This window comes from Octopus bimaculoides, chromosome 5 (genome assembly GCF_046866305.1).
Source record: "Octopus bimaculoides isolate indiv1 chromosome 5, ASM4686630v1, whole genome shotgun sequence".
NCBI classification, from domain to species: domain Eukaryota; kingdom Metazoa; phylum Mollusca; class Cephalopoda; order Octopoda; family Octopodidae; genus Octopus; species Octopus bimaculoides.
In genome coordinates, this window is record NC_142932.1 from 93,450,170 (window position 1) to 93,476,859 (window position 26,690).

The following is a 26,690-nucleotide window of genomic DNA, read 5'->3' on the forward strand; positions in this document are numbered from 1 at the left end:
AATTCAGCTAATCTGAAGACGTTGGAAAGATGGCTGAGTATCTTGCATCAATTTTTGGCACAGAAAAGGACAAGTAATTCATTTATACAAATTTATTTTATATCTCATATGTTTATTCTTATGTATCTTTCTGTTATTTATACCACTCTCTATTTGTTATTGACTTATATGGAAGGAGCTTTGTTCATATTTCTTTCGTCGTATGCTGTGTAACAGTTTACCGCTTCCATTTATCAGATTTATTTGATATTCTGTCGAGAAATATTTTCACGGGAAAAAAAAATCTCTTTGTTATAAATATTGAATGAAGATGATTCCCTTTATGTTGTATGGAATCCTTTAATTAAAAGCATTACGTTTTATTTTTTTAAATATTAGTTTTTCATGTGTTAAAGTCATTTCATGAAAATAATCGATGATAATGTGAATAAATTATGTCGGTTAATATTGACTTCTTTTCAGTCAGTCACAAGGAACATAGCGACATTCGTATAGGATTAAAGTGATAAGGAATGAAATGAAATGACATAAATTATGATAATTTAATTACAAGTTATTTTCAATGTTCGTCACAGTAGCTTGCTAAGTTTAGAGGGAGATAGGGGGAAATGATTTTGTTACTAAGTTAAAAATTTATTAGTATTAGATATTTGAATTAATTGCGATTAGCTTTCATATATGTGTGTGTGTAGACGAAATGCTATGCATTTTGCCTGGTGTGTTAACAATTCTGCCAGCTCGCCGCTTTAATAATAATAACAACAAAACCCTAGATTATTTTTGATTTACTAAATATCTATTCTAGAAGAATATTTTCCAAACAACCTAAAATGCAGTATATTTATATATTTGTGGGATGGCGCAGTGTAAATTTTGGATTTTTATGAGGTAATATCTAGGGCACCACTTGCAAGAATAAAAATGTTAAATGCTATTTTATTCATTCGGCTGGCAGAAATAGATGGTCAATATAAAGGCTTTCACCCGGAAACAAAAAATAATAATAATAATAAGCCACCCTGGGGAGAGGGGGGGGGTTAACAAGTGTGTGGAAAACGAATATGAAAAAAAAAAAAAATGCGCTGACGGACCCGTAGAGTGCGGAGGGGACTTTCGGAAAATTCATAAGATCCAATTTTCCGTCATAACTTCGGGTAAAATGGATATATATATTGATTTTTTTTTTTTTTTTTTTTTTTGTTACGGAATCCTACATTTTTGGTTATGGAGGATTCATTTCTGAAAAAAAAATTGGTAAATTTTCAGATTAACACCCGCACGATTTTCACTAGGATTTTAGGGTTATGGACGAAATACCCTAAACCTAACACCCTAGTGAAAATCGTGCGGGTGTTAATTTGAAAATTTACCAAAATTTTTCAAAATTTCAATTGCTCCTCTCCCCCCCGATTCTACGGCCTTGGCCTTCAAGCAGGCTATTCACATGCTAGAAATAACAGCCAAATCTCACAAAACTGCAATCATATAATGAAAGAAATATGTAATCAATCTATTCGCATTTCGGAAAAGATTTCTTTCAGAGTAATTTCCCGCAGTGGTATGACAAAGTGAAATTAAAGTGTTCATTTGAGGAAATATTGAAGCAGCTTGCTCCAGAGAAAATAATGGATTTTTTAAAAACAAACGGCATTATTGCCACAAGTAAAGCGTGTATTTATTTGCACACACGATATGAATGAACACTTTAATTTCACTTTGTCATATTACTGCGGGAAATTACTCTGAAAGCTCGTTTCAGAAAGGTGAGCCATTATTTTGATTGATATCATTCATTATCTGTTATTCTTCGAAATCTGTGACAATGGCTTAGCTAGCCAACTCTTCAAAGTTACTGTCAACAACATTCTTGTATAAGAATAATAAATTTGTACTCGGCAGAAGTATAGAGGGAAAGACTTCCTCTCCTCCCCAATTTTTTTTTTATTTTTATGAATTTGTTTTATAGATAATACAATATTCCCGATGTGAAATCGTGTGTTGAAACAGACAATGCTTCAAGCGAGCTACAATACTCTCCTAGATATTGTTATATTTCTGGATGGTCTTCCTTTTTTGCTATTTAAATCCACGTACTCTTCACTTCAGATTTATTATTGCTCTTACTTTAGTGTGACCTCTAAATACAGTATTAACCAAACTCTTGGGTGTCGTTTATATGTCACTGGTCATATGTGCTTTGCATTGTTTTAGCTCTCAAATGATGCCATCCTGCTGGCCAACATTCTCCCCGGTCAGAAGGCTACTTAGTCCATCACGGTTACAGTGTACAGGAGCAGTGGTGAATTTCTGTTGTTTGCCAATGGGGATTCATTTGTTAGATACAAATAGCTGAGCATTCCACAGACATATATGTCATAATTCCCAAGTTGAATTTACATGAAACTATGTGAAAAGGCTATACCTTTTTGAATTCCATGTACAATCCATCTTATTGGCTACTGTTTTATAATTAAGGATTGTTTTTCCCTTTTTGCATTCATGAAATAAAAGCTGACATTCTTTTTAGCCATTCTTATTACACTGGTATAAAATCTTAATGGCTTTATTCTGAAACCATGACTCCACTTAATAACATTGTTGTACTCCAAATGACATACCATTTTCTTGTGGCCGAGTGCAGTTCCTATATTGTATGATTTCTTAATCATGCTATGAAACTGTTTTGTTTTTCATAGTGCTAACATGTATACAATTTTAGTAAAGATATGTTAATGGTAGTGAATGATTTTAATGTTCACAAAAGAAATTTCAGTGGTAATCATTATTTTTTATGCTAATTTGAAAGCTGTTTTACTTTCCTTTATTTGGCATATGATTTCGTTTTCAGTGAATTTACTTGTGTTTAATTTCCTTTCAAGGGTTAATTGTTCCTTTTACTTCAAAATTGGAGCTTGTAGACATGGAGAAAGATGTTCTCGCCTGCACAACAAACCCACTTTCAGTCAGGTATGTAAATTTTGCTATTTTCTCATTTTTTTTCAACCTACTCAAGCTGTTGCACTATTTCAATATGAACATCATTTTGAAACATTGTCAGTTGAATGAATCAACCCCAGTTTTTTTTTCTTAACCCTTTCGTTACTATATTTCTGACCAAAATACACCCCTCATGAGTTTCAATTAAATTCTAAAATCATCATGAATTTAGACTAGTTTCATTAAGCAACTGAAACTTTTTTTACTTATCAACATATGTGATATTTGGAACATAATTAAAGAATGGGTACTTAATCAATTCTATTGCATAACTTTTATCTCAAAGTGACTCTAATTACAGGTAAATCCAGATAAACTGAGCACAAGGTAAAATTATTAAAATTTTGTTTAAACATCACCATTGAAAATGAATCCTCAGCTAATATTCAATTGGGTATGCAACTAAATTTTGATACAGAAGAATTGTGCACATCACTAGATTATCAGTTGAAATTTAATGCACAACAGAACAGGTGACCCATAAAGGTGAAATAAACTGAAATACTGAAATCCACTGCAAGTTTCATCGAACTAAAAAAAAATCAGTCAAAAAATAATATACAGCCCTGGTTATGGTATGGAAGTGATAAATTCCAGACCACATTGTACCCAAGCTGACTAACATTATTTTCCCTGTATAAAAACTAAATCCACAGCAGTACCCAGTATTTGCTTCACAAATTTTCCAAACTTAGATTCCCCCATTTCATGGGCTTTTCTGGCAAATACTGTTTGTTTCCGCAGTGATCTCTTCAAAAAGTCTAACGGTTTTGCTTCCTAAGAAAGACTATGGATAGACCCCATCTCAGAAAAATTGCTAATAAAAACATTTTTAAAGTTTTTACTTTATTCCAATGTAAAATCGTCTTTGATGTCACTATTGCTGCTTTTGGTTTCGGATACAAAAATATCCTATTCATTCTCGTACACCATGTGCTTTTGTACCTCATTCATTCTTTTTCTCGATATCTCCATATTTTCCGTTGAAAAACCCTTAAATTTGGAATCACTGCTTGATAGCATGTAACTCCTATCCATTTTCAAATGGATACTATAACTCAACTATTTACAAAGTGAAATCACACATTTTCACAAATGTACTAAGAAGATTTGTGCTTAAATTCACATTTCAATAACAATGGGTACTCTCGGCTTGCTACGGCTGGGTTGGTCTTATGAACCAAAAAATTTTTCAGCCAGCTACGGCCGGGTCAGTATCGAAAAGGTTAAGCCTAATGCTTATCCTATCCAGTCTCTTTTGCTGAACTGCTAAATTACGGGGACGTAAACACTCACATATATTTGGTTGTCTTTCAGTCACTCAAAGTCTTTGTTGACCCAAGGCTATCAAAGAAGACACTTGCCCTTTTTGTCATGCAGTGGGACTGAACTTAGAACCATGTGCTTGGGAAGCAAACTTTTACCACACAGTCACACCTATGTCTTTTTATTTTATTTAGCTTATTCAATTTTCTGTAAATTTTGTTGGTGTCTGTGTGTGAACCTTATGTTGTGATTAACTGATTGAGTGACACTGTAAATTCTTTGTTCCACCTGACAGTTACTTTAGGCTATTCTGCAATAGATTCTTCTCTGCTCTAGATGCAAGGCCTGAATTTCTTTTTTTTTTTTTTTCGGGGTGAGGTGGGGGTGATTAGATGACTCCAGTATGCAACTGGTACTTCGTTTATCAACCTCGAAAGGATGAAAAGCAATGTTGACCTCGGTGGAATTTGAACTCAGAACATAAAGATGGCCCGACATGCTAACGTTTCTACCAGCTTGCCGCCTTTATTCTGCAATATATTACCACAATTATTATGGTTGGCTCTCCACATGGTTCTAATTAACAGACATTAAAACATGAATAATTAATCATAAACTGATTTCATATGGTAATGTTTAAAATATACTGACTGCAATTTGGCAGAAACAGTGTGGTATCAAATTAGATAACTTACAGCATTTAATGCTGTTTCTCTTTGTTCTGGATCTGAAGGTTAAAATAAGCACCTGAAATACTCTGGCATCATTTTGTCTGAATATATAATCCCTTTTCAATTATTAACTTTATGTTTATAGAAGAAATAAATATTAAACATTTGAATGCTTTTAAAACTTAGGTTTGCAATGTTCTTTATTGTTAGGTTATCTTTCATCTTTTACTGGTTTTAGTCATTATTGAACTGGCCATGCAAGGATGCTGCCTCAAAGAGTTTAGTCAAACAAATAGACACTAGTACTTCTTTTTTTTTAAATTTTTCTTTTCTTTCCTAACTCTATCTGCTTCTTTTGCCAATGGGGTTGTAACTGGTTGTCAAGCAGTCAGAGGGACAAACACAAAAGATAGACATTTATATGGGCTTCCATACAGTCTTCCATCTACCATATTCAAGATATTGGTTGGACAATGGCTAGAGTAGAAGACACTTGCTCAATGTGCCAAGCAATGAGACCTACCTGAACCCATGTGGTTGCACTTCTTAACCACACTGCTACGGCTGCATCTATAGATTGTTTCGGATATTTTGCTTTTACTTATATTTGCCTGCTTGTCTTACCTCCCCACTTTACATTGTGGCTTTGTATGTCACAAGTCATAATGAAGCAAGTATTTTTGTTGGATTCTACTTGTATTTTATCATGAAGTTGATGTGCTATTTATCAACCATGAATATTTAGCAAATGGCTATATGCCTTTACTAGAGCCATTACATTTTAATTGGCAGAGTATTTAAGTTCATGATCAAGCAGCCAGTATTGTTCACTACTTTTACCTCGTAGCTACTCTGCTTTCTGGCTGAATATTTTCAATGTAGTGATAGTGAAAGCAGTACAAGAGGAATTTAAAGCATGAGTGTTGTTGATTTGTTTTATGAATGAAAAATTAGTTATAAGCATCTTCATAACAATTGTTTTTTTTTCTTTCTTCATATAGACAGTACTGCTACAGAATCTGTACCTAAATCCCCAAAATGCTGCTCTTACAGCTGATGGCTCTCATAGTAAGTATTGGTGATAAACCTTTTGTTACATTTTATGATAGCAACACTACAAGTTTCTTTAATGATAAAATATTTCCATATACAGTTTTAAAATAATTTCAGTTCAGAGTATTCCTTCAACTCTGTTATATAAAATTTATATATTGAATAATGTATATATGGATGTTATTTTAATATTGTATCATTTCTGTGTAAGAAATCAAAATTGCGAGCCCCCTCATATAGTGATTTTTTTTTTGTTTGCAGTTCCTGGTAAGTCATTCATCATCCTATCCTGGAAGCCTATGGAAGTTTGTGCCAATTAGTAAATAGCCCTTTTTTTTTTTTCTTTAATCTGATAAGCACAGTTAGTGTAAATACTATCATTTTACAGGGGCTTAGTAGACCTAATGATAGGTATATAATAATAATAGTGTGTAAAATTAGGTTTCTTTCTGTCTTAAACTGAAACTATCAAATTATTTTTTTGAAATATTTGATTTGTATTTTTTTTTTTTCTATTTATGACTACAATTTAACTTATTTTCGTTAAAATGCAGCTTAAGTAATATGGCAAATGCATTATTTTATTTTTGTAAATCTAAAAATTATCAAAATATTGCAGAACGATGAAAATTTGAATAAAGTGTTTTAAATAATATTCAAAATTATTTTCTTTTGGAAATTACATTATTCTTCATAGTATATTTGATAAAAATCCTTAATTAGAAATAAAGTTTAGAATCATTTTTAAAACATTTAAAAAATATTACTTTTAACTGATGTTACAGAAATTTTAGAAGTTTAAAAAGGCCTTTATTTCTAAGTTTTGGCAGATTAGCAGTTTAGGAAGTTTTGTTTTAAAGGAATAGGAAATGTGTGATCTTTTACTTTATGTCAAGTTAGGTCCCTTCCTAGTTTGTTGTGTTGAATGTAAACAAGAACTTTAAGAGGTTTTTAAATAGTTTAGAATTGGACACTTTCTAATGACAAACCACTAGGTGAACTATTTAATAATGCACTGCATAGTATTTTGGATAATTTGAAATATATGGCAAACCTCTTTCTGATAAACATACAATTTTAGCATTACTGTAAAAAATAGTGGTTGCATTTGGTTTTAATCTTTCTGTAGACAAAAAGTGGGATTGATCTGGTTAGTTTTGAGTCTTAGACCATAAACAGAAAATATACTCATCTTTTCACGTAAAGAGTGATTGCTTATAACTTTAGTGTATAGAAACTAGAAGTCAGTTCGACTGGTTTGTTTAACTTGCGTTAATAAAGCATATGCTGACAACAGGGTTATTATTTTACTATTATGGTTATCAAAACAAAATGGCATACATTACAAAATTATCTAAAATGCTGTATCATATATTAAGCATATCGGGTCATGAACTGTTATGCAAATGAGCAGGACCAGTTTAATTGAATCCCTATTTTCCATACACTGTAAATAGCTCTAAGCTCCTAATCCGCTTTGTGGACAGATGGATACTTTCTCTGATTAAGGTTAAGAAGACTAGAAACTAGTTAGATAATCCTGCGTTTTCTTTCCACGGTGACAAGAGCCTTTGGTGTAAACCACTGTTTACACTTTACAGTGATTTTAAAATTGTATGTTTATCCAAAATAGGTATACTTTACATTTCAAATTACTGACTTATTCCTTTTGACATACAAAAATTTTCCTGTAAGCATGTTTTTTTTATTATTATTATTTTTTTTTATTTTTTATTTCTTGCAATTATCTTACCTTTTCTTAAGAGTTGTTAACAATTACTGCTAGGTTTTTGTTTTCTTTCCCAACTAAAAGTCAAATTTCTATAAGGAAAATTTTACGTACTCCATTCAGTACATCAACCCTTACCATTTGATTTTTCCATCAGGTTGAGGGTTAAAAATCAACTGGGGCTGTCATATACACAAGACCTAGTAATCAGATATATCTTTTAAGGGATTTTTTAAAAATTATGTCGGTTCATAAAGCAGTGCACCAGCCATTTGAGCTTTAAATTCACTGTCACTTGGTGAAATGACAGTGCTCATCATAGCTGTTTAATTAGTGAAATGTACTCTCAATTGATACCCAACATTAATATTTTCTTACATTAGTATTTTTTAAAATTTTATTGCGGAAAATATGAAATAAAATGAATTAATAGGCATTTTTGTTTGTTTTTGATCGACTGCATTTAAACATTCAATTTTGGACCGGAATTAGAAACAGGTAAGTGGCAGTCTATGATCCATTACAAGACAAATCGGATAAACATTAAAAAGAATACATAAATGTTTTAATGAGTTTCTTTTTTTTCTTTCCTTTTTTTTTTTTTTTTTTTTTTGTTTCTCTCCAGTTTGCAATCTCCTGTATTTCATTATCTGATTAAATTGAGAAAACTCTGCCTCTTTTTGGATTAACGTTTGATGTTAGTGAGTAATGCAAACTGGACATACTAACAATATGGCTTCAGACCCCCCATCCCCTTGATGTTAATTGGCTGACATAACAATGCATCAATAAGTGGATGTGTGGTGAAACTTAGGTGTGTTCTAATTGGCTGATAGGTTAATTTAATATTAAATATGGCAATTAAAATACAATAAAAAGATTGTGTAATTAGTTTTTACACATTTTAAGTTAGCGTTCTTTGTTAGTCAATAAAAATAAAATCATTCCTGCTCATCAGTTTATAAAACTGTAAATATATTCCAAACATCATGTCACAGAAGAGAAAGCAGAACTATGCGAAATTCACACTGAAAGTAATCAAGTATACGAAAAGAAAGTGCAGCCAAATGAGTTTGGTGTGACAGTAATAGAAATGGTGAGCAACTGGAGATCAAAAAGAAGACAAGCTGAAAAGTTCCTTATCACAGTTTATGAAAAAGAAGGAAACAAACGGGGCTTTATTCACAGTATGCCAAAATGGAAACCAAGCTAGGGGGATGGATTTTAGAACTTTGTTTCAATGGCCCCTATGTTACATGTGCAACTTTTGGCCCATGCACTCTGCAAATCACTAAAGAACCGGGACATTTAATGTTTCAAATGGCTGGTGCACTCACTTATGAACTAACATGATTTTTTAACTCCATCTTTTAAAAAAGGGTCAAAATACCACATTAAGGGAGAGTGTCCAGGAAAGACGAGGGACTCAATGTCCAAATCACTTCACTCGTTTTACAGTGTTTTGGACATTTAGTCAATAATACATAAATTAATACATTAGTACACTCAGGGAATGTAAATTAAACTTTTACTGAAAATGTGTCTTTTGACAAGACATCTTGTGCTGGTTGTATTTATCTACTCTTGATTATTCCAATAATTAGGTGATCCACTATCTCTCTGCCAGCCAGACCAATTTGTGCTGTTTGCATGACATATTGAGACAAAGGGGTACCTATAATTGAAGTATGTTCTGTCTTAAATCATAGAACACATGTAATATCAAACTATAAAATTCCAGTGTTGGAAGCTAAGCAGATATTTCGATTATTTATAGACTGTTTATGATTGAAATATTGAAAGATCTAAAAACCTCTTTAAATGTAAACAGTACAATTTGGGTCAAATTAATTTGATATTAGTGGATGTGTATATAAAAATTTTATACTTTAGTTCATCTAGCAAGAATTTGTATAGCAAATTTTTGTTTAGTTGACATTTTTTTAATTGATTTTTTTTTTTATTCCATAACTTTTAGCGGTTGCTTAGTGTTATGTCATTTTGAAAGAAATTAACTAGAAAAATCATTTTTAGAAGCTATTTCTTTTAAAAAGTATCTGAACTGGAATAATACTTATTTTAAAATATTACTTTTAATTCAGATCTTTAGAAATTATGTTTTATTTTTAAAATAGCTCACCCCTTAATATATTTTCTCTCCCTTCTGCCATCCCATAAGACAGTTCTATTTTGTCAACTTTTAATTATTTAATAATTACAAAGTTTTTGTTCTTAAACTACAACATATACTTACATGTTCCTGATTTTACAAAATGTTACTTTAATAAAAAAAAAAGTGCTAATTTTTTATTTTCTACTTTTACATCTTTATCTTTTAATTTAAATATTTCTTAGCATATTACTTAAACTATTTCTAAGCTCCTGTTTTTTCATATACTAGTATTGTATTTACTTAAACAACTTTACACCTATTTTTCTATAGTTTCAACAAATTGTTTCCTCTTTTCCATGCTTTACATACAAAGTATCTATGCTACTTCTTTTATTATAACAATTTTCTCTTTGATTTCTTCACAATTCATCCAAGGCATTACACAGGATTGTGTTTTATGTTTTTTAATGTTGACAATTAGTTGATTTTTTATGATGTAACTTTTGGGGGATTTTTCATTGGTTTCTATTTTTGTTTGCAATATTGTCTTCTTGCATGCTGTGTTTGTATTTAAGAGAGAATTTTGTGTGGGGTTATATATAATGTATATATATATATATATATATATATATATATATATATATGTATGTATGTGTTTATACTGTGATAAATGAGAAGTGCTCAAGGTTTTACATAATGACAAAGAAATATGAATATAGTCTGTTTTCTTTTTTATTTAAACATCATAATCTTAAAAACAAAATGCAAGACTAAGAATTAGGTATAAATTGGTCATATGAATAAAGGAGTTGTTGAATTATAAGAAATCATAATTGCAAATGAATATATATATATATCGTCTTTGAATTGCTGGAATGTTATGAATGATATTCAAGAATTTGATTTATCTTAAAGTGCAGCTAGATAGCCATATACATGCATAGTTCCGGTGATAGAAGAAAGTAGGTCTAACTACATTTGTAACACCTACCACTTAAGTTGACTGTTAATCATGATGCTGTGTGCTCTCCACTGACTGTAGTCTTACTAAATCTTATGTCTGCAGTTTTTAAAATAAATTTTTTAACAGATTTCACTACCTGCTTAAATGATGAATTGTTACCATACCATGCTCATAAAACTGTCCTTTGTGTACTGGTGAGCATCTTCATTAGCATTGCTGGGCCACTTCCTGCCTCATTCCCTTTCAAATTATTATTAGGAAGGAGAGTGATAGAAATTCTGAAGTACCAAAACAAAATATGTTTATTGTTTCTATATTCTAAGTTCAAATCCTATAAATTAAATGACCCATGTCTCTCTCTTACTAACTTGTGGCCCTGTGTCAGTATAAAAAATCAGTATTAAATACTTTATTCTCGCTATGTTATGTAGATCAATTATACAATATTGATTCTTTATTTCTAATGATATTCACTTGTTAAAAACAATATTATATGCAAAAATTTGAAAATCATTAACCTATCACATTAAAAGAAAAACTACTTGTAGAGTATATTAATACTTTTAATTCAGCTTATTTAAGAAATCATGCTACTTATTAAATTGTTATTTAAAATTTTTGTTTCAAAAGTTTTCTGTATATATCTCATTTAAGCACAGTATACTAACCCTTTCGAATGTTTTTCACAGTGACAAAACAATATATCAACTTGTTTGGTATTTTATTAACCAATTTGATTATTCCAGTTGACAGAATATTGAAATCTAAGTTATCCAATTGTTAAAAATAAACTACATAATAATTTCTCTGAGCCAAAATAATTATATATTGAGTTGTCACTTTTATTGTTGTGATTTTAATTTGTTTAAATTGTATTTTGTGTTTTCTTCTGTTTATTTCAAATTGTTAGATGATCTATCCATTTATCTTTCCACATGTTTGTGTACATTAATGGCTTCTAAATTTTGAAGCTGTGTCTTTGTGTTTTACTAGTTGTTGTGACCATTTCAACACTTTCACACAGCTTCTTTGTCTCCATGTCTTTGGATCTGTCACTTTCTATTTGTTATTCTTCATTGTTGTATTTGTCCACATGGTGTTCTTTATCATTAGCCTTATTCTTTTTATTGCTTTAGCAGTGTTCATAAAAGCCTGGCAATCATTTCATTTGATTTGTAATTTTATATTCAGAATCATTGAATTCATTACTTGAAGACCACCAATACCAGATTTGTTGCAATATCATTATTTAAGTTACAATGTGATCCTTTGGAAGGAGTACCAGCAACTAATTTCTAATCAAATTGAAGTTTCTAAAACACATACTTACGTGCACACACACTCCTTCCTAACTCAATTGAAAATTATTTTAAACATATAACTATAATCTATAAAATGGTTTTGACCATTTTCTTTCTTAGACAGCCAAATCTTAAGATTGCCATGCTGTTATGAAATCATATTACATATAATCCTTATATTATTTGCTTCTTGTATTTTGTTGATTTTTATGCTTTCCTTTATTTATTTATTTATTTTTTAAAATAGTACAATTGTCCATAATACAATGTTTTCATTTTTTGTATTAAAAAATCATCAATTTGTCATTTTTCTTTGTATGCTTAACTTGCTCAGTGATTGACAGCAAGGTAAATGTTCACTGCTCCCTAAAGCAGCTTTTCTTCTGGTATTTTATCAACTTAGCTTAGCTGTCTCCTTAACTTAAGATTTCTTCACTATTGTAATCCTTGAACACATTCATTCAAGTTAGCTCTGGGGCAACAAGAAAAATATCTTGCAGCCAGTAGCACTTATTTTAGCAGCTTGTTCTCGTCAATGGAATATTAAAATAATTAGTACAAAAATATTAAGGTAACCTTGATCAGAACTGATTCAAAAGCAAACTCTTGTTTTTTATATATTATAATATCTATGACTAATTTGACCCCTCTTAAATGCAACCATTTAAATATATATATATATTACTATTTCTAATCTTCATTTACTTTGACAAGTTTTGTCGTTGTGACAATACGAAATTGAAAACTGATTTTCATTCTCTTTTGAGAAAAATCACTTCAATATTCATGAATATATCTTCACCTCATCAATCGGTTTTTTTTTTTATTCTTAGTTTTCATTTTATTCCTTTTTTTTTTTTTTTTTTATCATGCAAATAGTGTGGATTTTTTAAAAGAATTATACTAAACATTTCTACCTGTTTAAAACCTCAAAATGTGTTTGGCAATGTATATAGTTGAAATGCATGTTAAGCTAAGGTATAAAGTCTAGAAAAAATCTTTTAGTGGTTCACTATTTTTGTTTTGTTATTACTCGACATACCTAATGAACCTCTCTTCTTGAGCACTGCAGAGGAATCTAAGTTGAATTAGTATTTTAACTGGACTTTAAGATGTTGTGATAAATACCTTCCTATTTCCATTCTGTATAAATACATATTATACATATTCCATTAATGCTGCACAGTGGATCTCGATAAATTTAATAATCTGTAATTCCTTAACGCTGCTTGGATCTTGAGTTATTAATTAAATTCTGTGCACTAACATGACGCTGCAAGGATTGTATAAACGAGGGGAAATCTTCACAAGTCCCAAGTTATCCTCCTGTTACTTTAGTCACTATAAATCAACTACAAGCTTCTTGTCCCATTATTCTATCTAAATTTTAACTGCCACTATGACATTCCTTCCCTGTTGTGCCATGAAGGAATATCTTCATGTTTGTTACTTCTTTTCAGTGACAATGGACGATGTTGAAGCGCAACAGGATTTTGATGATTTTTTCGAGGAGGTATTTTGTGAAATAGAGGACAAGGTAACCCTCCTTTCTTGCTTTCCTTTCAGCGCTAGCACAGGACAAACAAACAATTATTTTGCAATTTTTTTTTTTTTTTTTTCCTCATTGTTCTTGCTCTAAATATTTCAGTCCAGAATTTGTATCATGGAAACAAGATATTCTTTGCAAAAATATTTAAATGAAATATGTATCATTCATTTCCTTCCTTTCCTTATTGTTTCCATGTTGTAAATTTTGGGATTTCTATTACCAGAGAATGCTGGTGGTTAAGTACTTTTGGCTGATATAAAGATTTTTTTTTTTTTTTTTCTTCTGTTTTCGAATTAATAACCTTTCAAATCATGCTTTACAACTTTTACAGCCAGTACGTCATTTTCACCATTCTCTGGTAAAAATATTTTTCAAATAACTAATTTTTATTTTCATTTGCAGATAAACGTTGGATTATTTGATCAGTTTGAGTGGAAATGATATTTCTTATTGTAATTTTTCTAAAGATTACAATAAAGCACTTGTTTCACATTATTTTTGTAATAAAAATACTTAAACAATTCAAAATACCATTTCCACTCATCTAGCATACATTTTTCAGCCCAAACTAATGCACTTCATTTTACAGCTTTTGTTTCCTTCATACATTATTTTTCAGTTTGTTGACTTGAAGCTGTTAAAATAGTTATTTTGTACTCTAATTCCTAGTGTAGTGCTCCTCCTAGCCTGTTGGTTATAGGTATTATAATTGTTATCCCACTATTCTATATCTGCTGGTGCTCTGTTTTCGTTTAGTCCAAATGGGAGAGCTTGAGATCCAACAGCACTATGATGAATTCTTTGAAGAGGTTTATGTAGAAATGGAAAAGGTAACCTTGTTTTTCTGTTGCAATATTAAGCTTTGATGTTGCTGCCACAAACAATAATTACTAATAAATTTAAGTTTGTTTTCAAAATTAATCCAAAAAAAAATACTATTGTATTTTGTTTTTGATCTTGACTAATCTTTGATGCTGGTGACTTCTACTAACAGCTTCACTAAAACTTCTTTAATATTTATACCATTTAATTACTGTTAAACTAAGCACTAGTACATATGCTATTTAAGTTCTGATTTGTACTAATCTGTATAAAGCTGTATGAATGTTTCTTTTTCTGTAGTAACTTCTATTAATAATTATGAAGCACACAATATCAAATTCAAACCTTATTTTAGCCATCATATTGTGTCCCCCTGGGCAAGTATGTGTGCTTCAGCTGAGTTGAAAAGCTCCGTTCCTACTTTATTAGGACTGATGTTTAGCTGTAATAGAAACTAGTCCAACAGTGTGAAAATGTTCAAATTTGTAAATCCATGCTACAAAGAGGAAAATGGATGTTTAAAAATTTTAAACGGAAGAAATTTGACAATTATGTAAGGTTAATGTTAAAAATTAAGATTCTTTTCAAGTCTAAATAAAAATTTGGTCATAGCTTGTGTGTGCACATGTCAATCTTCATAAATAAGCAAGTATAAAAATAAAATATTGAGAGAGCCAGATGGGCTCCAACTCTTACTTAGCTTTGTTATTTTTTGGTTTATTACTGTTTGTGTATATTTATGACTATGTATTCTTTGAAAATTCTTCCTTAATATTTAGTGTTTATAACACTAAATTTATCTTTTCTTTTGTCAGTATATTTTTTTCTTTAAGTTTTTCATGTTTTCTCAGGACAAGGCTTATTATTTTACTCAATGGTTACAAAGTCTTTGTTCATTTCTAAATATTAACATTGTCTCTACTGTTAGTTTATAGTTTTGTCTGCTAGTACATTGTTCCATAATGTATTGAGGACATAAGAATTCACTTGTTATTTCAAATGTAAAGTTATAGTCTTATATATGTGTATATTGCTCTATTATTTCTGAATAGTATTTCGGTCAAACTTTGTTTATTTGGAAATAAGATATTAAGTTATTGATTAGTACTGCCATTTTTATGATCTAAAGATAAATAATCTGTAAATAAAGACAACATTATTGGTTTTGTGGTAGTTTATAATTTACAAATGTCCACCCTAAATGTTGATTATTACTTTGAAGTTTTATTTATCTAAAAGCAGTTTTTTTAACATTCTTTTTCTTCATTACTCACAATTCTATTTAGTCAATGCTTAAGCAATATTGTTGACCTGTTCTAGCATATATGAGTACACCAATGTGTGTGTAACAGTGGATAAATGCCTATTAAAATGAAAGACAAGTTCTTATCACATAAGTTAATAGAATCAAAATGTCTGTTTAATTAGAATGGCACTTTTCTTAAAAATGATACTTTCTGTTAGCTTATTTTGTATAGTTGATGTATAATGATACAGTTTTGATTATAAATATTTTGTTTTCTAACTGAAGCGCAAGGGCAATGCTTAAAAATGATGGCATTCAGATTGTGTTCTAAGTAACACTTAACTCAAAATGCTTGATTTTTAAGCATCAATAATTAAAATGTCATGCTTTTGATAGATTTTAATAAAGAAATAGTTCTATTTACTTTGTATTGAATCTAATTTTTTTTATTGCTTCATTTCTGCTTGTATCAATAATGACTTTCTTAATATCTAAAAACAAACTAAAAAAAAAATTAAATATACTGTTGCTGTTGGACCAGGGCTTTGCATATTCTTAACTTCTCATTTCCTGTAACTTTTGTATTTATATTTATAAATATTTTCACTTTTGTATATGTTTATTTGAATTATAAGCCATAGGAATAAATTCAGAAATTTATCTTAAATTCATACAGAGGATGTTCTAGATAATTTTCTTTCTTATGAGAACGTCTCTTTCATGACTTTATTATGAAAGGTGTAACTGTTGAATGTAACCAACATTAGCTGGACTATTCTTGCTTGTATCTGCTAGACAAATGTACAATCAGTATTTTGTCATAGTTGCAAAGCTGCAATTTCATTATGAATAAGTCATGCAATAATTTTATTTTGATATACATCTCATGGCATTCTGTTAAAGATGAGTTTGGTTCAATTACTGCCAATATATTGATTCTTTATCAAGCATGTTGCAGTAACAGACAAGATTAGTCCTATTCTCCATGTCTTATCATTTTCAAATAATTTTCTCTTTTGCTAATTTTTGCCATTCTGTTACCTGATACGTGTCTTCTTTCTGTTTTGAAGCACTGTATTGTGTACTTGGAATCAGTTTCCATTTTCCAGTTCATAACTTCCTCAACAATGTTTTCTTAAAATATTCCTGAACATTAGTGCCAAGTTTTCCTAAACTGTTTAGACTGGGCACTTTGTTGTTGATATTTAGACATCTAAGGGAACTCAAAATGCCAATTTCCTGATTATTATACTCCAGTTTCAATCATATATATAAGCATTTAAAAATTTCTAGCTTATGGAATCACAAAATTTTTTACTATTTTGATTTCTAATTTAAATTTCCTACTGAGGCAATTTTTACCTAAACTTACATTTTCTGAAAGATGATTTTGCTTCAAATTGTTACTTCAGACATAGATGCCCATCATACTTAGGATTGTTTTCAGAATTATATGAAGATGTCATAAGAATGTAAATTTGTCCTAAAATATATAGGACCTTTTGAAAATTTATTTTCAAATATATTTAGAAATAGTTATTTCTAGTGAAGTAGAAATCAAAAAATATTGAAGTTTTCTATCATAATGTAGCACCTCAAAGTCTCCTGCTCAAATCAAACCACTTTTGAGTGCGTTTTTGGCATATATAACTACTCTGTGGTACTTGGTTACAACTCTTTATAGTGGAAACCCTGTCCAATATCACTTTGCCCATCCTTTCAGTGTTGATGGAATACATACTGGAATTGATGTAATCGACTATACTTTAAAAGGTGTTGTTCTGGTTGCTAAAACAAACTAAAGAATTGTGTAAAAATATCATTGTCAGTCATCCATGATGAAACAAATATTTTTTTTGTTTTTCCAAATATCTTTTACAGTTATTTTAATTGGAAAACAAAAAACCTTTGAAATCATGTTGAAAGTATCAGCATGCAAAAGACTAATCTAGAAAAAATTGCTTTGATGTACTTAAATATATTTCACCAGAAAATTTTTGTGTTCAAACTTTTATTGATTGATTGAAGTCTTTATGTGCCAGACTTTTGACCACAAAGGAGTACTTATTATGCTTCACTTATGTTCTAATTCTTGGAATATTTTTCTTCTGTCAATTCAGCTACTAAATGTGCTGTTGTGATTTTATAGCAAATATTATTCAAGTAAAATTCAAATTTTAGTGCATGAACTGATGTCAAACATAAAATGAGCAAATGTTTAAAGTAGGCTTGCTCAATCAACATGCTACATATACAAGATTTAGTTGGTTCTGCTAATGTTCATATATAAATTTATCAATATATATATTGGCATTTTGTTCCCTTTAGTCTATTTTCTTAACTGTTTTTATCCGTCAATACTGTAAAGTAATTGTATGCAACCAATTAAAAAAAATATTGGAATACTCTCATGATAATAACCATTTGAGTTAATTTCATTAAGCATTAAAACTTGTAAGAAGCAATTGTAAATTATGTCAATCTGTACATTTTGATATGTAAGAAAGTCTCAAGTTAATGACATTAAGAAGTTTGGTTTCATATAGTGTCTTTCTTTCTTTTTTGATATTTAAATTGTTGACTATAATGTAATGTCTTGTGTGTTTATTAATGAACATATTCCCCCTTTTTTATAGTATGGTGAAATAGAAGAGATGAATGTATGCGATAATCTGGGTGATCATCTTGTTGGCAATGTATATGTTAAGGTAAGCTTTTTTTTTTTCCATAAGAATTTTAGTTTTGTAGTTTTAATATTTGCTTTGGATATCACATAACCTATATCCATTCATGCAATCTAAAATGTTTTATTTACATTCTAGCAAAATGTTAATTCTCTCTAGACCAGCCTTTTTAATGGTTTTGATAAAGAGATTGCAAAGTAAGGTTTTAACCAACCATGTATGTTTTTAGTTCCACCTCTTTTTGCATATCATTCTTGCAAGTTCCTATCAGTGCAAGGAGTTTTATGAAATGGAGAATGGAATATTTTGGAAATAAACTAGATTTAAAAAAAAAAAAAATTTTTTTTAAGCTTAAGGCAAATAGGGCTACTTGAAATGTGTGCATTACTATGGCAACAGTCCGGATATTTATTGATCAGGCCTCATATTTGATTTAATATCAAGCATAAAGTTTTCTGGAGGAAATATTTCTATGTGTTTAGTTTGCCTTATTTGCTGCATCCAGTATTTGAAAGAAATTGTGTTACTATCCAGCTGTAAAAACCTTTCCAATACTGACCTCGCCTGTATTTGTGCAATGTAAAAAGCACTACTCTCCTTGCCTGTGCCATGTAAAAAGCACTAAGTCCATTCTGCTGAGTGGTTGGTGTTAGGAAGGGGATCCAGCTGTAAAAATCCTGCCAAAACAATAACAAGTCTGGTGCAGGCTTCAGCCTGGCTGGCTCTTGTGGTACCCTCCCATACATCCTAGCATGGAACATGGACATTAAATGATGATGTAGCTTTGTGAAACCATTACTTTAGTTTAGTTCTTCATCTAACCAATAGCACACCTAGCATGTGAGCTGCATATCTCAGTTATTAAACCCCCTTTTTTTTTTTTTATTGATTCAATTAAAAAAATTTACTTTTTAGTTTATAGCAGTTTTTAGGGTACCAGTGTTAACATTCAAGCAAATATTACAGAAACAGTGGTGGTAGTAGATACACAATATTAATAAATGTTGAGTGTATTTAAAACCAATCACACTTTTTTCCAGAAGTCAAAATTAAGTTCATTTCAATTAAACTGTACATGTTACCAACTCCACTATTTTGACCTGCCTCTAATATATAAAGCTTCTGTATATTGAAACAAAAGTAAAAATTGTAATAGTTCATCTGTTTGCTGGACTGTTTCAATGAACTATCAAAATGTAAATATATCTTATTGATGTTCCTGAACATGTGACAATGATATCAGAATAATGTCAATAACTTATACTGGATTTCTCCCTGCCATAGAATTTTTTCCCTGTTTAATTATATATTGTTAAAGGAAGTTAAAAATAAGGAGTTCATGAATGTTTTTGGTTAATGCTGTTTTATCTCGCTTGTCAGTTACCATATAAATACAATAAAAGTCAGTTCAGTAATGCTTCAGTTACTGGAAAATGTTGGTGTTCAATGTAAACATGTGGCCAGGCTACCAAAATTAAGCATATTTCAACTGGTATAAAAAAGATTAATACAAGTAAAGCATTTTATATTGCTCTTGCCATGACATTGTGTGGCGTGACACAGTAACATGAGCTAACAAAAAGTTATAAAGTTCTGAACAGGTGTTCATGAGCTGAGCATCTTTTCTTAGCTGGTTGCCAACACCTAGATTTACCTTGAATTAGATGCATTTTACATCTCCCTTTAATCATTTGACCAAATCTAGCATCACTAAACAACTTTACAAAATTCATCTTTTTCATGCTGCTGGACAATTTAATAAATAATTAATCATGCAAATGAACAGAATTTGGAGTTATCGATCTAGTTACTTGATAATCATTTTCCCTAATTTCTGGTTATGTGAAAATTTGTAAATATACAGATCTATTCATTAATCCAGTCACTATTTGAGAAAGTTAGTGCTATACTTCTTAATCATTTCATTTCAGTTTCGTTATGAAGAAGATGCTGAAAAGGCTGTTAAGGACTTAAATAATCGTTGGTTTAATGGCCGCCCAATTCATGCAGAATTATCACCAGTCACTGACTTTAGGGAAGCTTGTTGCCGTCAATATGAAATGGGGTAAGGTAACTTAAATATCTTCATATTTAATATTCGTTATTTTGCTCATTAGCTGGTTTTAATCAAGTGGTTTTATCTTTTCAGAGAGTGCACTCGTGGAGGATTTTGCAATTTCATGCATTTGAAACCTATTTCTCGTGAACTTCGTAGAGAATTATATGGTAGAACTCGGCGCCGGCGAAAGTAAGTTGAAATTTACACAGCATTTTGTTGTTTAAAATGTCAGCACTTTAACTTGTAAGCTAATTTTTCTTGTGGAATGTGTTTCCCACAGGTCAAGATCCCGTTCACCTCCAACACGCCGCAGCAGGAGTCGCAGCCGGAGCCAAGAGCAACCACGTCGTGGCAATAGAAGTCGTAGCCGAGAAAGGAGACGATCCCGTTCAAGAAGCCGAGAAAGGAATCAAAGGCGATCTCGTTCTAGAGAGAGAGAAGGCCGAAGTGGACGTTTTTAACTTTATCATGCACCATAGCCATGCAACTGTAAAATGTTTTTCTATTTTCATCATTTTCATTCAGAAGTCAATAAAATACACTCACAGAAATTAATTGATTTTATTTATTTTTCGAGTACACACACTAATAAAATATAAATGTATATAATGACTGTTTTATGGCAGGTCTGGTTGAAGTCCACACAATAAGTTAGCAGGTAATGCTTTGTCTGAAAAAGAAACGTACAGAATAGTGAATAAAACTAATGTTTGAATTAGACATTTAAGTTTGAGTACAACACAAGGGTTTAACATATTTAAACTGCTTCTGGAGCAATAGATTTAAGATTGCACTTACAAGAGAACTTATAACAATTTAAGATAGATTTAGTTTTAACCTCAACAATTCGTATAATACAAATGGAGCTCACCAATTTGATTTGGGTATGGTAGTTTCAGATTGGCCATAATTTCCAAAAATTCCTCCTTTGTTCGTCTTAAACGAGGGTTCAACTGTTTTTCTTCCGCAATAGTACTAACTGTATTTCCTAAAAAGTAAATTATAAGTTATTGTAAAACCATCACGAGAGGTGCGTATTTTTATCAATATTGAACATGTATTGTTAAACAATGCAAATTAGCTGGGAGGGGGGGGTGCACAAGGCAAAGGAATTATGTGATACAGTGTACTAGAAAGATGACAAAGTGCTAAGCAATCCATATGGAAGGAACCTAAAGATGATAAAGAGTTCTTACAAATGGTAAGATGTAGTGCTAAGAGCCATGTAAAATAGTAATTTACAGATGGTTTTTCTTTCAAAAAGGTGAATTCCTGAGAATTTATATCCTTACTCTTTTAAAACCCTTTTGAGATAGTGTTTTGGTATGTGTAGCCGAAGAGACCAAATTTTTTTTGCTATTGAGATCTATTGATTAGCCATTACACTTCAAAACCAACCATTCACAGGAGGTCGATGGATCGGCCTCAAAGTCTTTTTAGCTTGTATCACTTGGGCCAATCAATCAGCCTGGGTATCCCAAGAGGTTAATGTATCCTAGGGGCTATGACGAAACTTACCTGTGTAATCATGTGCTGGATAGATTCGGTAGTGACTTGGAAGACTGAATATTTCTCGATGAACAGATTCATAAAGCGTTTCTGAACAACCTAAATGAAAAAAGAGTATAAATTCATTTCTTTTAATAGCTTCCAATTAACAAGAACGTGTGTGTGTGTGCACTTAGGAAGTTAGAGGTATATAAAAACAAAACAATACATAAATTTTAATTGGAGTAAGAACTTAACATTGCTGACTGATTAAAACAGCATTGAAAATTATTAACAGGTATCAGGATTAATTTATAGAATTGAGAATTTTGCTTAAGTGCAGTTGTGTTGTAAGAAGTTTGCTTCACAACCACATGGTTCTGGATTTAATCTCATTGCATGACACTTTATGCACATAAATGTTCTGCTACAGCCCTGGGTCAACGAAATGCTTATCAGTGGATATGGTAAACAATGTGAAAGTTGTAAATGAGTCCAAAGTTTTCCAATATACTCCAAAAACGTGTCTGGACATGGGAAAATATTACTTGGAAACAAGTGAGGGTTGATGACATGGCATAGAAACTTCAGCCTCGAACTCTGTCTGACTCATGAGGCATGGAAAAGTGGACATTAATTGATAATGTGGATATAAAGGTGATGCCTGTATGAACTGACAACCCTTAAGAAGCTACCACCTTGGTTACCAAACTGTATTAAATCTGCTAATGACTTCTGGCCTGCTTGATAATTTTGACAGCCTGATAAATATGATATACATATGTTAAAATGTACTTTTCTGTAATGTGTGATTTATTTTTTTCCCCCTGCTGGCCCAAATTGCTCAGTCTGTCTTAGAGCATATTGACAACCATCCTAGTCCTTCATCCATAAATGAGATACAAAATTTCAAGTTCTCACTTGACCATACCACATTTTTTATCTTTTCTTAGTGTGTGTGTGTGTCTTCTACTGAACACCTCACTGTCCTTTCACTTAACATCTCATACCAGTAAGCTTTGCTCCAAACAGACGGATTCTTTTAACATTTAGTAAGCTGAGACAGACTAACTAGTGTTCTTATGCATGTTAATATTTATCAATCCACGAAAAGGGAAGAATTGGTAAAAGCATTTGGACAAAAATGCCTTATGGTATTTGTTTGGATTTTGAATCCTGCTGAGGCCAATTTTGGCTTTCATCCTTCTGAGTTTGATATAGCATCAGTCAGAGATTGGATTTTAATCAACAGTTACTTTTCTCTCCACATTCAAAGTTTTAGATCCATGTTAGAAATCAATATTATGCATCCAAAGCAAAAATGCTTACCTAATTGACCTCTATAGATCAATATTCAGTTACCTATACCTTGATATCATGTAGTACCCTGCTAATGTGTGCTTCATACAGCCTACATTTCACTAAAAGGAACACGATAAAAGACAACAGCTCTGTGTTCGCCTCTTAACTCTTGAAGGAGCCTCAAAGTTAGCAGCCAAATTCCTTTAACTCACATCTTAAAGGAAAGGTGCAATGTTATTCTAGACAAACAAAATGTACATAGGTGCAGGAGTGGCTGTGTGGTAAGTTAGCTTGCTTACCAACCACATGGTTCCGGGTTCAATCCCACTGCGTGGCACCTTGGGCAAGTGTCTTCTATAGCCTCAGGCCAACCAAAGCCTTGTGAGTGGATTTGGTAGACAGAAACTGAAAGAAGCCCGACGTATATATGTACATATATATATATATATATATGTTTGTGTGTCTGTGTTTGTCCCCCCCAACTTCGCTTGACAACCGATGTTGGTGTGTTTATGTCCCCGTAACTTAGCGGTTCAGCAAAAAGAGACCGATAGAATAAGTACTAGGCTTACAAAGAATAAGTCCTGGGGTCGATTTGCTCGACTAAAGGCGGTGCCCCAGCATGGCCGCAGTCAAATGACTGAAACCAGTAAAGAGAGAGAGGATGATCATAGCTGGAATGCTTTTGATCATTGGTCTGCTCTGTCAGGGTTGATAGAGTTAAAAGATTTATACATACTTTACAGAGTTTGTATTGGTGTATTTAAAGCAAAATGGTTAAACTGTGAACATAATCTGTTGTGTCTGGGGAGAGTCATTTTCTTTTTGTGCCTTATAGTTTAACACACACACCAGTAAAATTTCCACTTATTCCTTATTTTTATTTTCCTAAAATTTTTGTTGCGTTTTGCAACCTTTTCAATAGTCTTGACTCTCATAATATTTACAGTTAAAAATCATATATCAGAATTTCTAATAAACTGGGCCTTGCTTATCTAGACATTTACCATTCTTTGTTAGATCTATATTTTATGATTTTGCTTAGGCATAGTGATATTAAAAACCAGCTGTTAGAATTCAATATGTATTATGCTTTAAAGTAAAAAGCCAGGAGAATACAGAGCATAATATCAATGAATAACAAAACAAAAGGAGTTACGTAATCGCCTTCATTAGCTTACAGCTGTTTCTGCTATAAGAAACGTTGAACTCAGAACTGAAAGCTTATGCAATATCTTTCCATTTTATAGCTCTGAGGAATTTATAGACTGCTGCACAGGCACTCACTTCTAAGTGGCATGCTTCTTATAGCAAAAACAGCACTAAGCTGATGAAGTTGATAACTGTTTCTTTATTGCCCATAAGGGGCTAAACAGAGTGGACAGACAAAGGAATTACATCAACCCCAGTGTGTATCTGGTACTTATTTAATCGACCCCGGAAGGATGAAAGGCAAAGTCAATCACGGTGGAATTTGAACTCAGAATGGAACGGCAGACGAAATACTGCTAAGCATTTCGCCTGGTGTGCTAACGATTCTGCTAGCTCGCCGCCTTAATGAAGTTGATAACATAACACCTTTTCTTTCGTCATTGATTAATCAAGATATAGAACTGGCACTCTGTTGGTTATGTAATGAATCCCAGTTGATCCGATCAACAGAACATCCAGCTCGTGAAAGTAACATGCAAGTGGCTGAGCACTCCACACACATGCATGCCCTTGACATAGTTCTCAGGGAGATTCAGCATTACACAGAATGTGATGAGGGTGACACTTTGAATTACAGGTACTACTCATTTATACCAGCTGAGTGAACTGGAGCAACATGAAATAAAGTGTCTTGCTCAAGGACATAACACACTGCCAGGTATCGCACCCCTGACCTTATGAATGTGAACTGAATACCCAAACCACTAAGCCACATGCCTTCACAATCGAGATATATCATCATCATCATCATACATATATGGCATGGGTTGAATGAGACTCCTTGAGATAATGTTCTACAAGCCAAAGCCCATCCTGACTCCAACTCTTATTTGTCAAGTAAAGTATTTATGTTCCACTCGTTTTTGCAATTGGACAATGCATATGTAGTCTATTGTGTCACACTACTCCGATATGATGGAGGCGCAATGGCCCAGTGGTTAGGGCAGCGGACTCGCGGTCATAGGATCGTGGCTTCAATTCCCAGACCGGGCGTTGTGAGTGTTTATTGAGCAAAAACACCTAAAAGCTCCACGAGGCTCCGGCAGGGGATGGTGGTGAACCCTGCTGTACTCTTTCACCACAACTTTCTCTCACTCTTACTTCCTGTTTCTGTTTTACCTGTAATTCAAAAGGTCGGCCTTGTCACACTGTGTCACGCTGAATATCCCCGAGAACTACGTTAAGGGTACACGCTCAGCCACTTGCACGTTAATTTCACGAGCAGACTGTTCCATTGATCGGATCAACTGGAACCCTCAACGTTGTTAGCGACGGAGTGCCAACAACTCCGACATGAAGTATTGAACTGCAAAGACATTATTTATATTCACACTTTACTGATTTTGATACTGATTAAACTCTTGAGTTGTATATCTCTGAAAATGGTTCCTTTATAAACCATGGTTTCAGTTATACTGGTGCAAAGCCCCAGTGTCTAGCATTGAAACAACAGAATAAGTGGCACTTATTCACTTGATTTTTTTTCTTTTTCTTTTTTTCCACAATAATTTCTGGAAAGTTTGGTGATATTTAAACTCGTCACTAAAACACCAGAATATATATTTTCTGACACTCTTTTTATCTGCCGTTCTTTGACAGCAAAAATAATTGCTTGTAATACAGCAGGTGTAAGGCCTAAAATTTGGGAGGAAGGGTTAGGTTACTAACTACTACTGTATTATTGACTCCAAAAGACAAAAGGCGAAGTTGATCTCAGCAGGATTTGAACTCAGAATGTAAAGAGCTGGAAGAATTACCACAAGTCATTTTGTTCAACACTAATGATTCTGACAGGTTTAAAAGAAGGAACAACAACAAACATGTAATTAACAACAAAACAATTTGTATCTTTACTTCAGTTATTGAGGTCATCATGACATTGATAAATATTTAGGATGAAAATATGTGAAACAAACCTTTGTTAACATTTTACTGTTATTAAGTGTAGAATAACTCGATTACCTTGCTGAAAATCTGTTCGTCCACAACCACGAATTAAGACAGCATCTCCAGTAAATACCATACTGTTTTCATGCCAGACAAATGAGTAACATCCTACAAAAATAGAGAAAGCAGTTAAAAAAAGAAAATATAAACAGAAATGTTTGTAGAGTTGGAAGTTTAAAATTTAAAATCAAGCGTTCAATATTATGGAAGTATTTGTTTACTCCTTTGGAATTTAAATCGATTCATATCCTGTTTTATGTTCAAACTGGCCCGATCTGACCTCGCAC

At 31.9% G+C, this 26,690-nt stretch overlaps 2 protein-coding genes across 4 annotated transcripts in view; one reads left to right on the forward strand and one right to left on the reverse strand.

Moving 5' to 3' along the window:
* LOC106871304 (splicing factor U2AF 26 kDa subunit) lies at positions 1 to 21,005 on the forward strand. 3 transcript variants are annotated; one of them, XM_052968324.2, is made up of 9 exons: positions 1 to 73; positions 2,880 to 2,967; positions 5,936 to 6,002; positions 6,249 to 6,306; positions 14,400 to 14,473; positions 18,348 to 18,419; positions 20,327 to 20,460; positions 20,545 to 20,643; positions 20,735 to 21,005. In XM_052968324.2, exons 3-9 carry the CDS (start codon positions 5,973 to 5,975, stop codon positions 20,913 to 20,915), a joined length of 648 nt encoding a protein of 215 aa, XP_052824284.1. In that variant the 5' UTR covers positions 1 to 73; positions 2,880 to 2,967; positions 5,936 to 5,972; the 3' UTR covers positions 20,916 to 21,005. The 3 variants fall into 3 exon arrangements, with proteins under 3 accessions (XP_052824284.1, XP_052824283.1, XP_014773175.2); XM_052968323.2 differs by lacking the exon at positions 6,249 to 6,306; XM_014917689.3 differs by lacking the exons at positions 1 to 73; positions 2,880 to 2,967; positions 5,936 to 6,002; positions 6,249 to 6,306; positions 14,400 to 14,473 and adding an exon at positions 12,989 to 13,631.
* The window catches only part of LOC106871303 (persulfide dioxygenase ETHE1, mitochondrial), a 26,364-nt gene continuing 20,675 nt past the window's right edge, over positions 21,002 to 26,690 (reverse strand). The window contains exons 4-7 of the mRNA XM_014917687.3: positions 26,419 to 26,511; positions 21,973 to 22,062; positions 21,326 to 21,442; positions 21,002 to 21,124 (exon numbers count right to left, since the gene is read on the reverse strand). Of these exons, the coding sequence (XP_014773173.1) occupies positions 21,072 to 21,124; positions 21,326 to 21,442; positions 21,973 to 22,062; positions 26,419 to 26,511 (353 nt within the window). The 3' untranslated portion in view covers positions 21,002 to 21,071. The remainder of the gene's footprint in view (positions 21,125 to 21,325; positions 21,443 to 21,972; positions 22,063 to 26,418; positions 26,512 to 26,690) is intronic.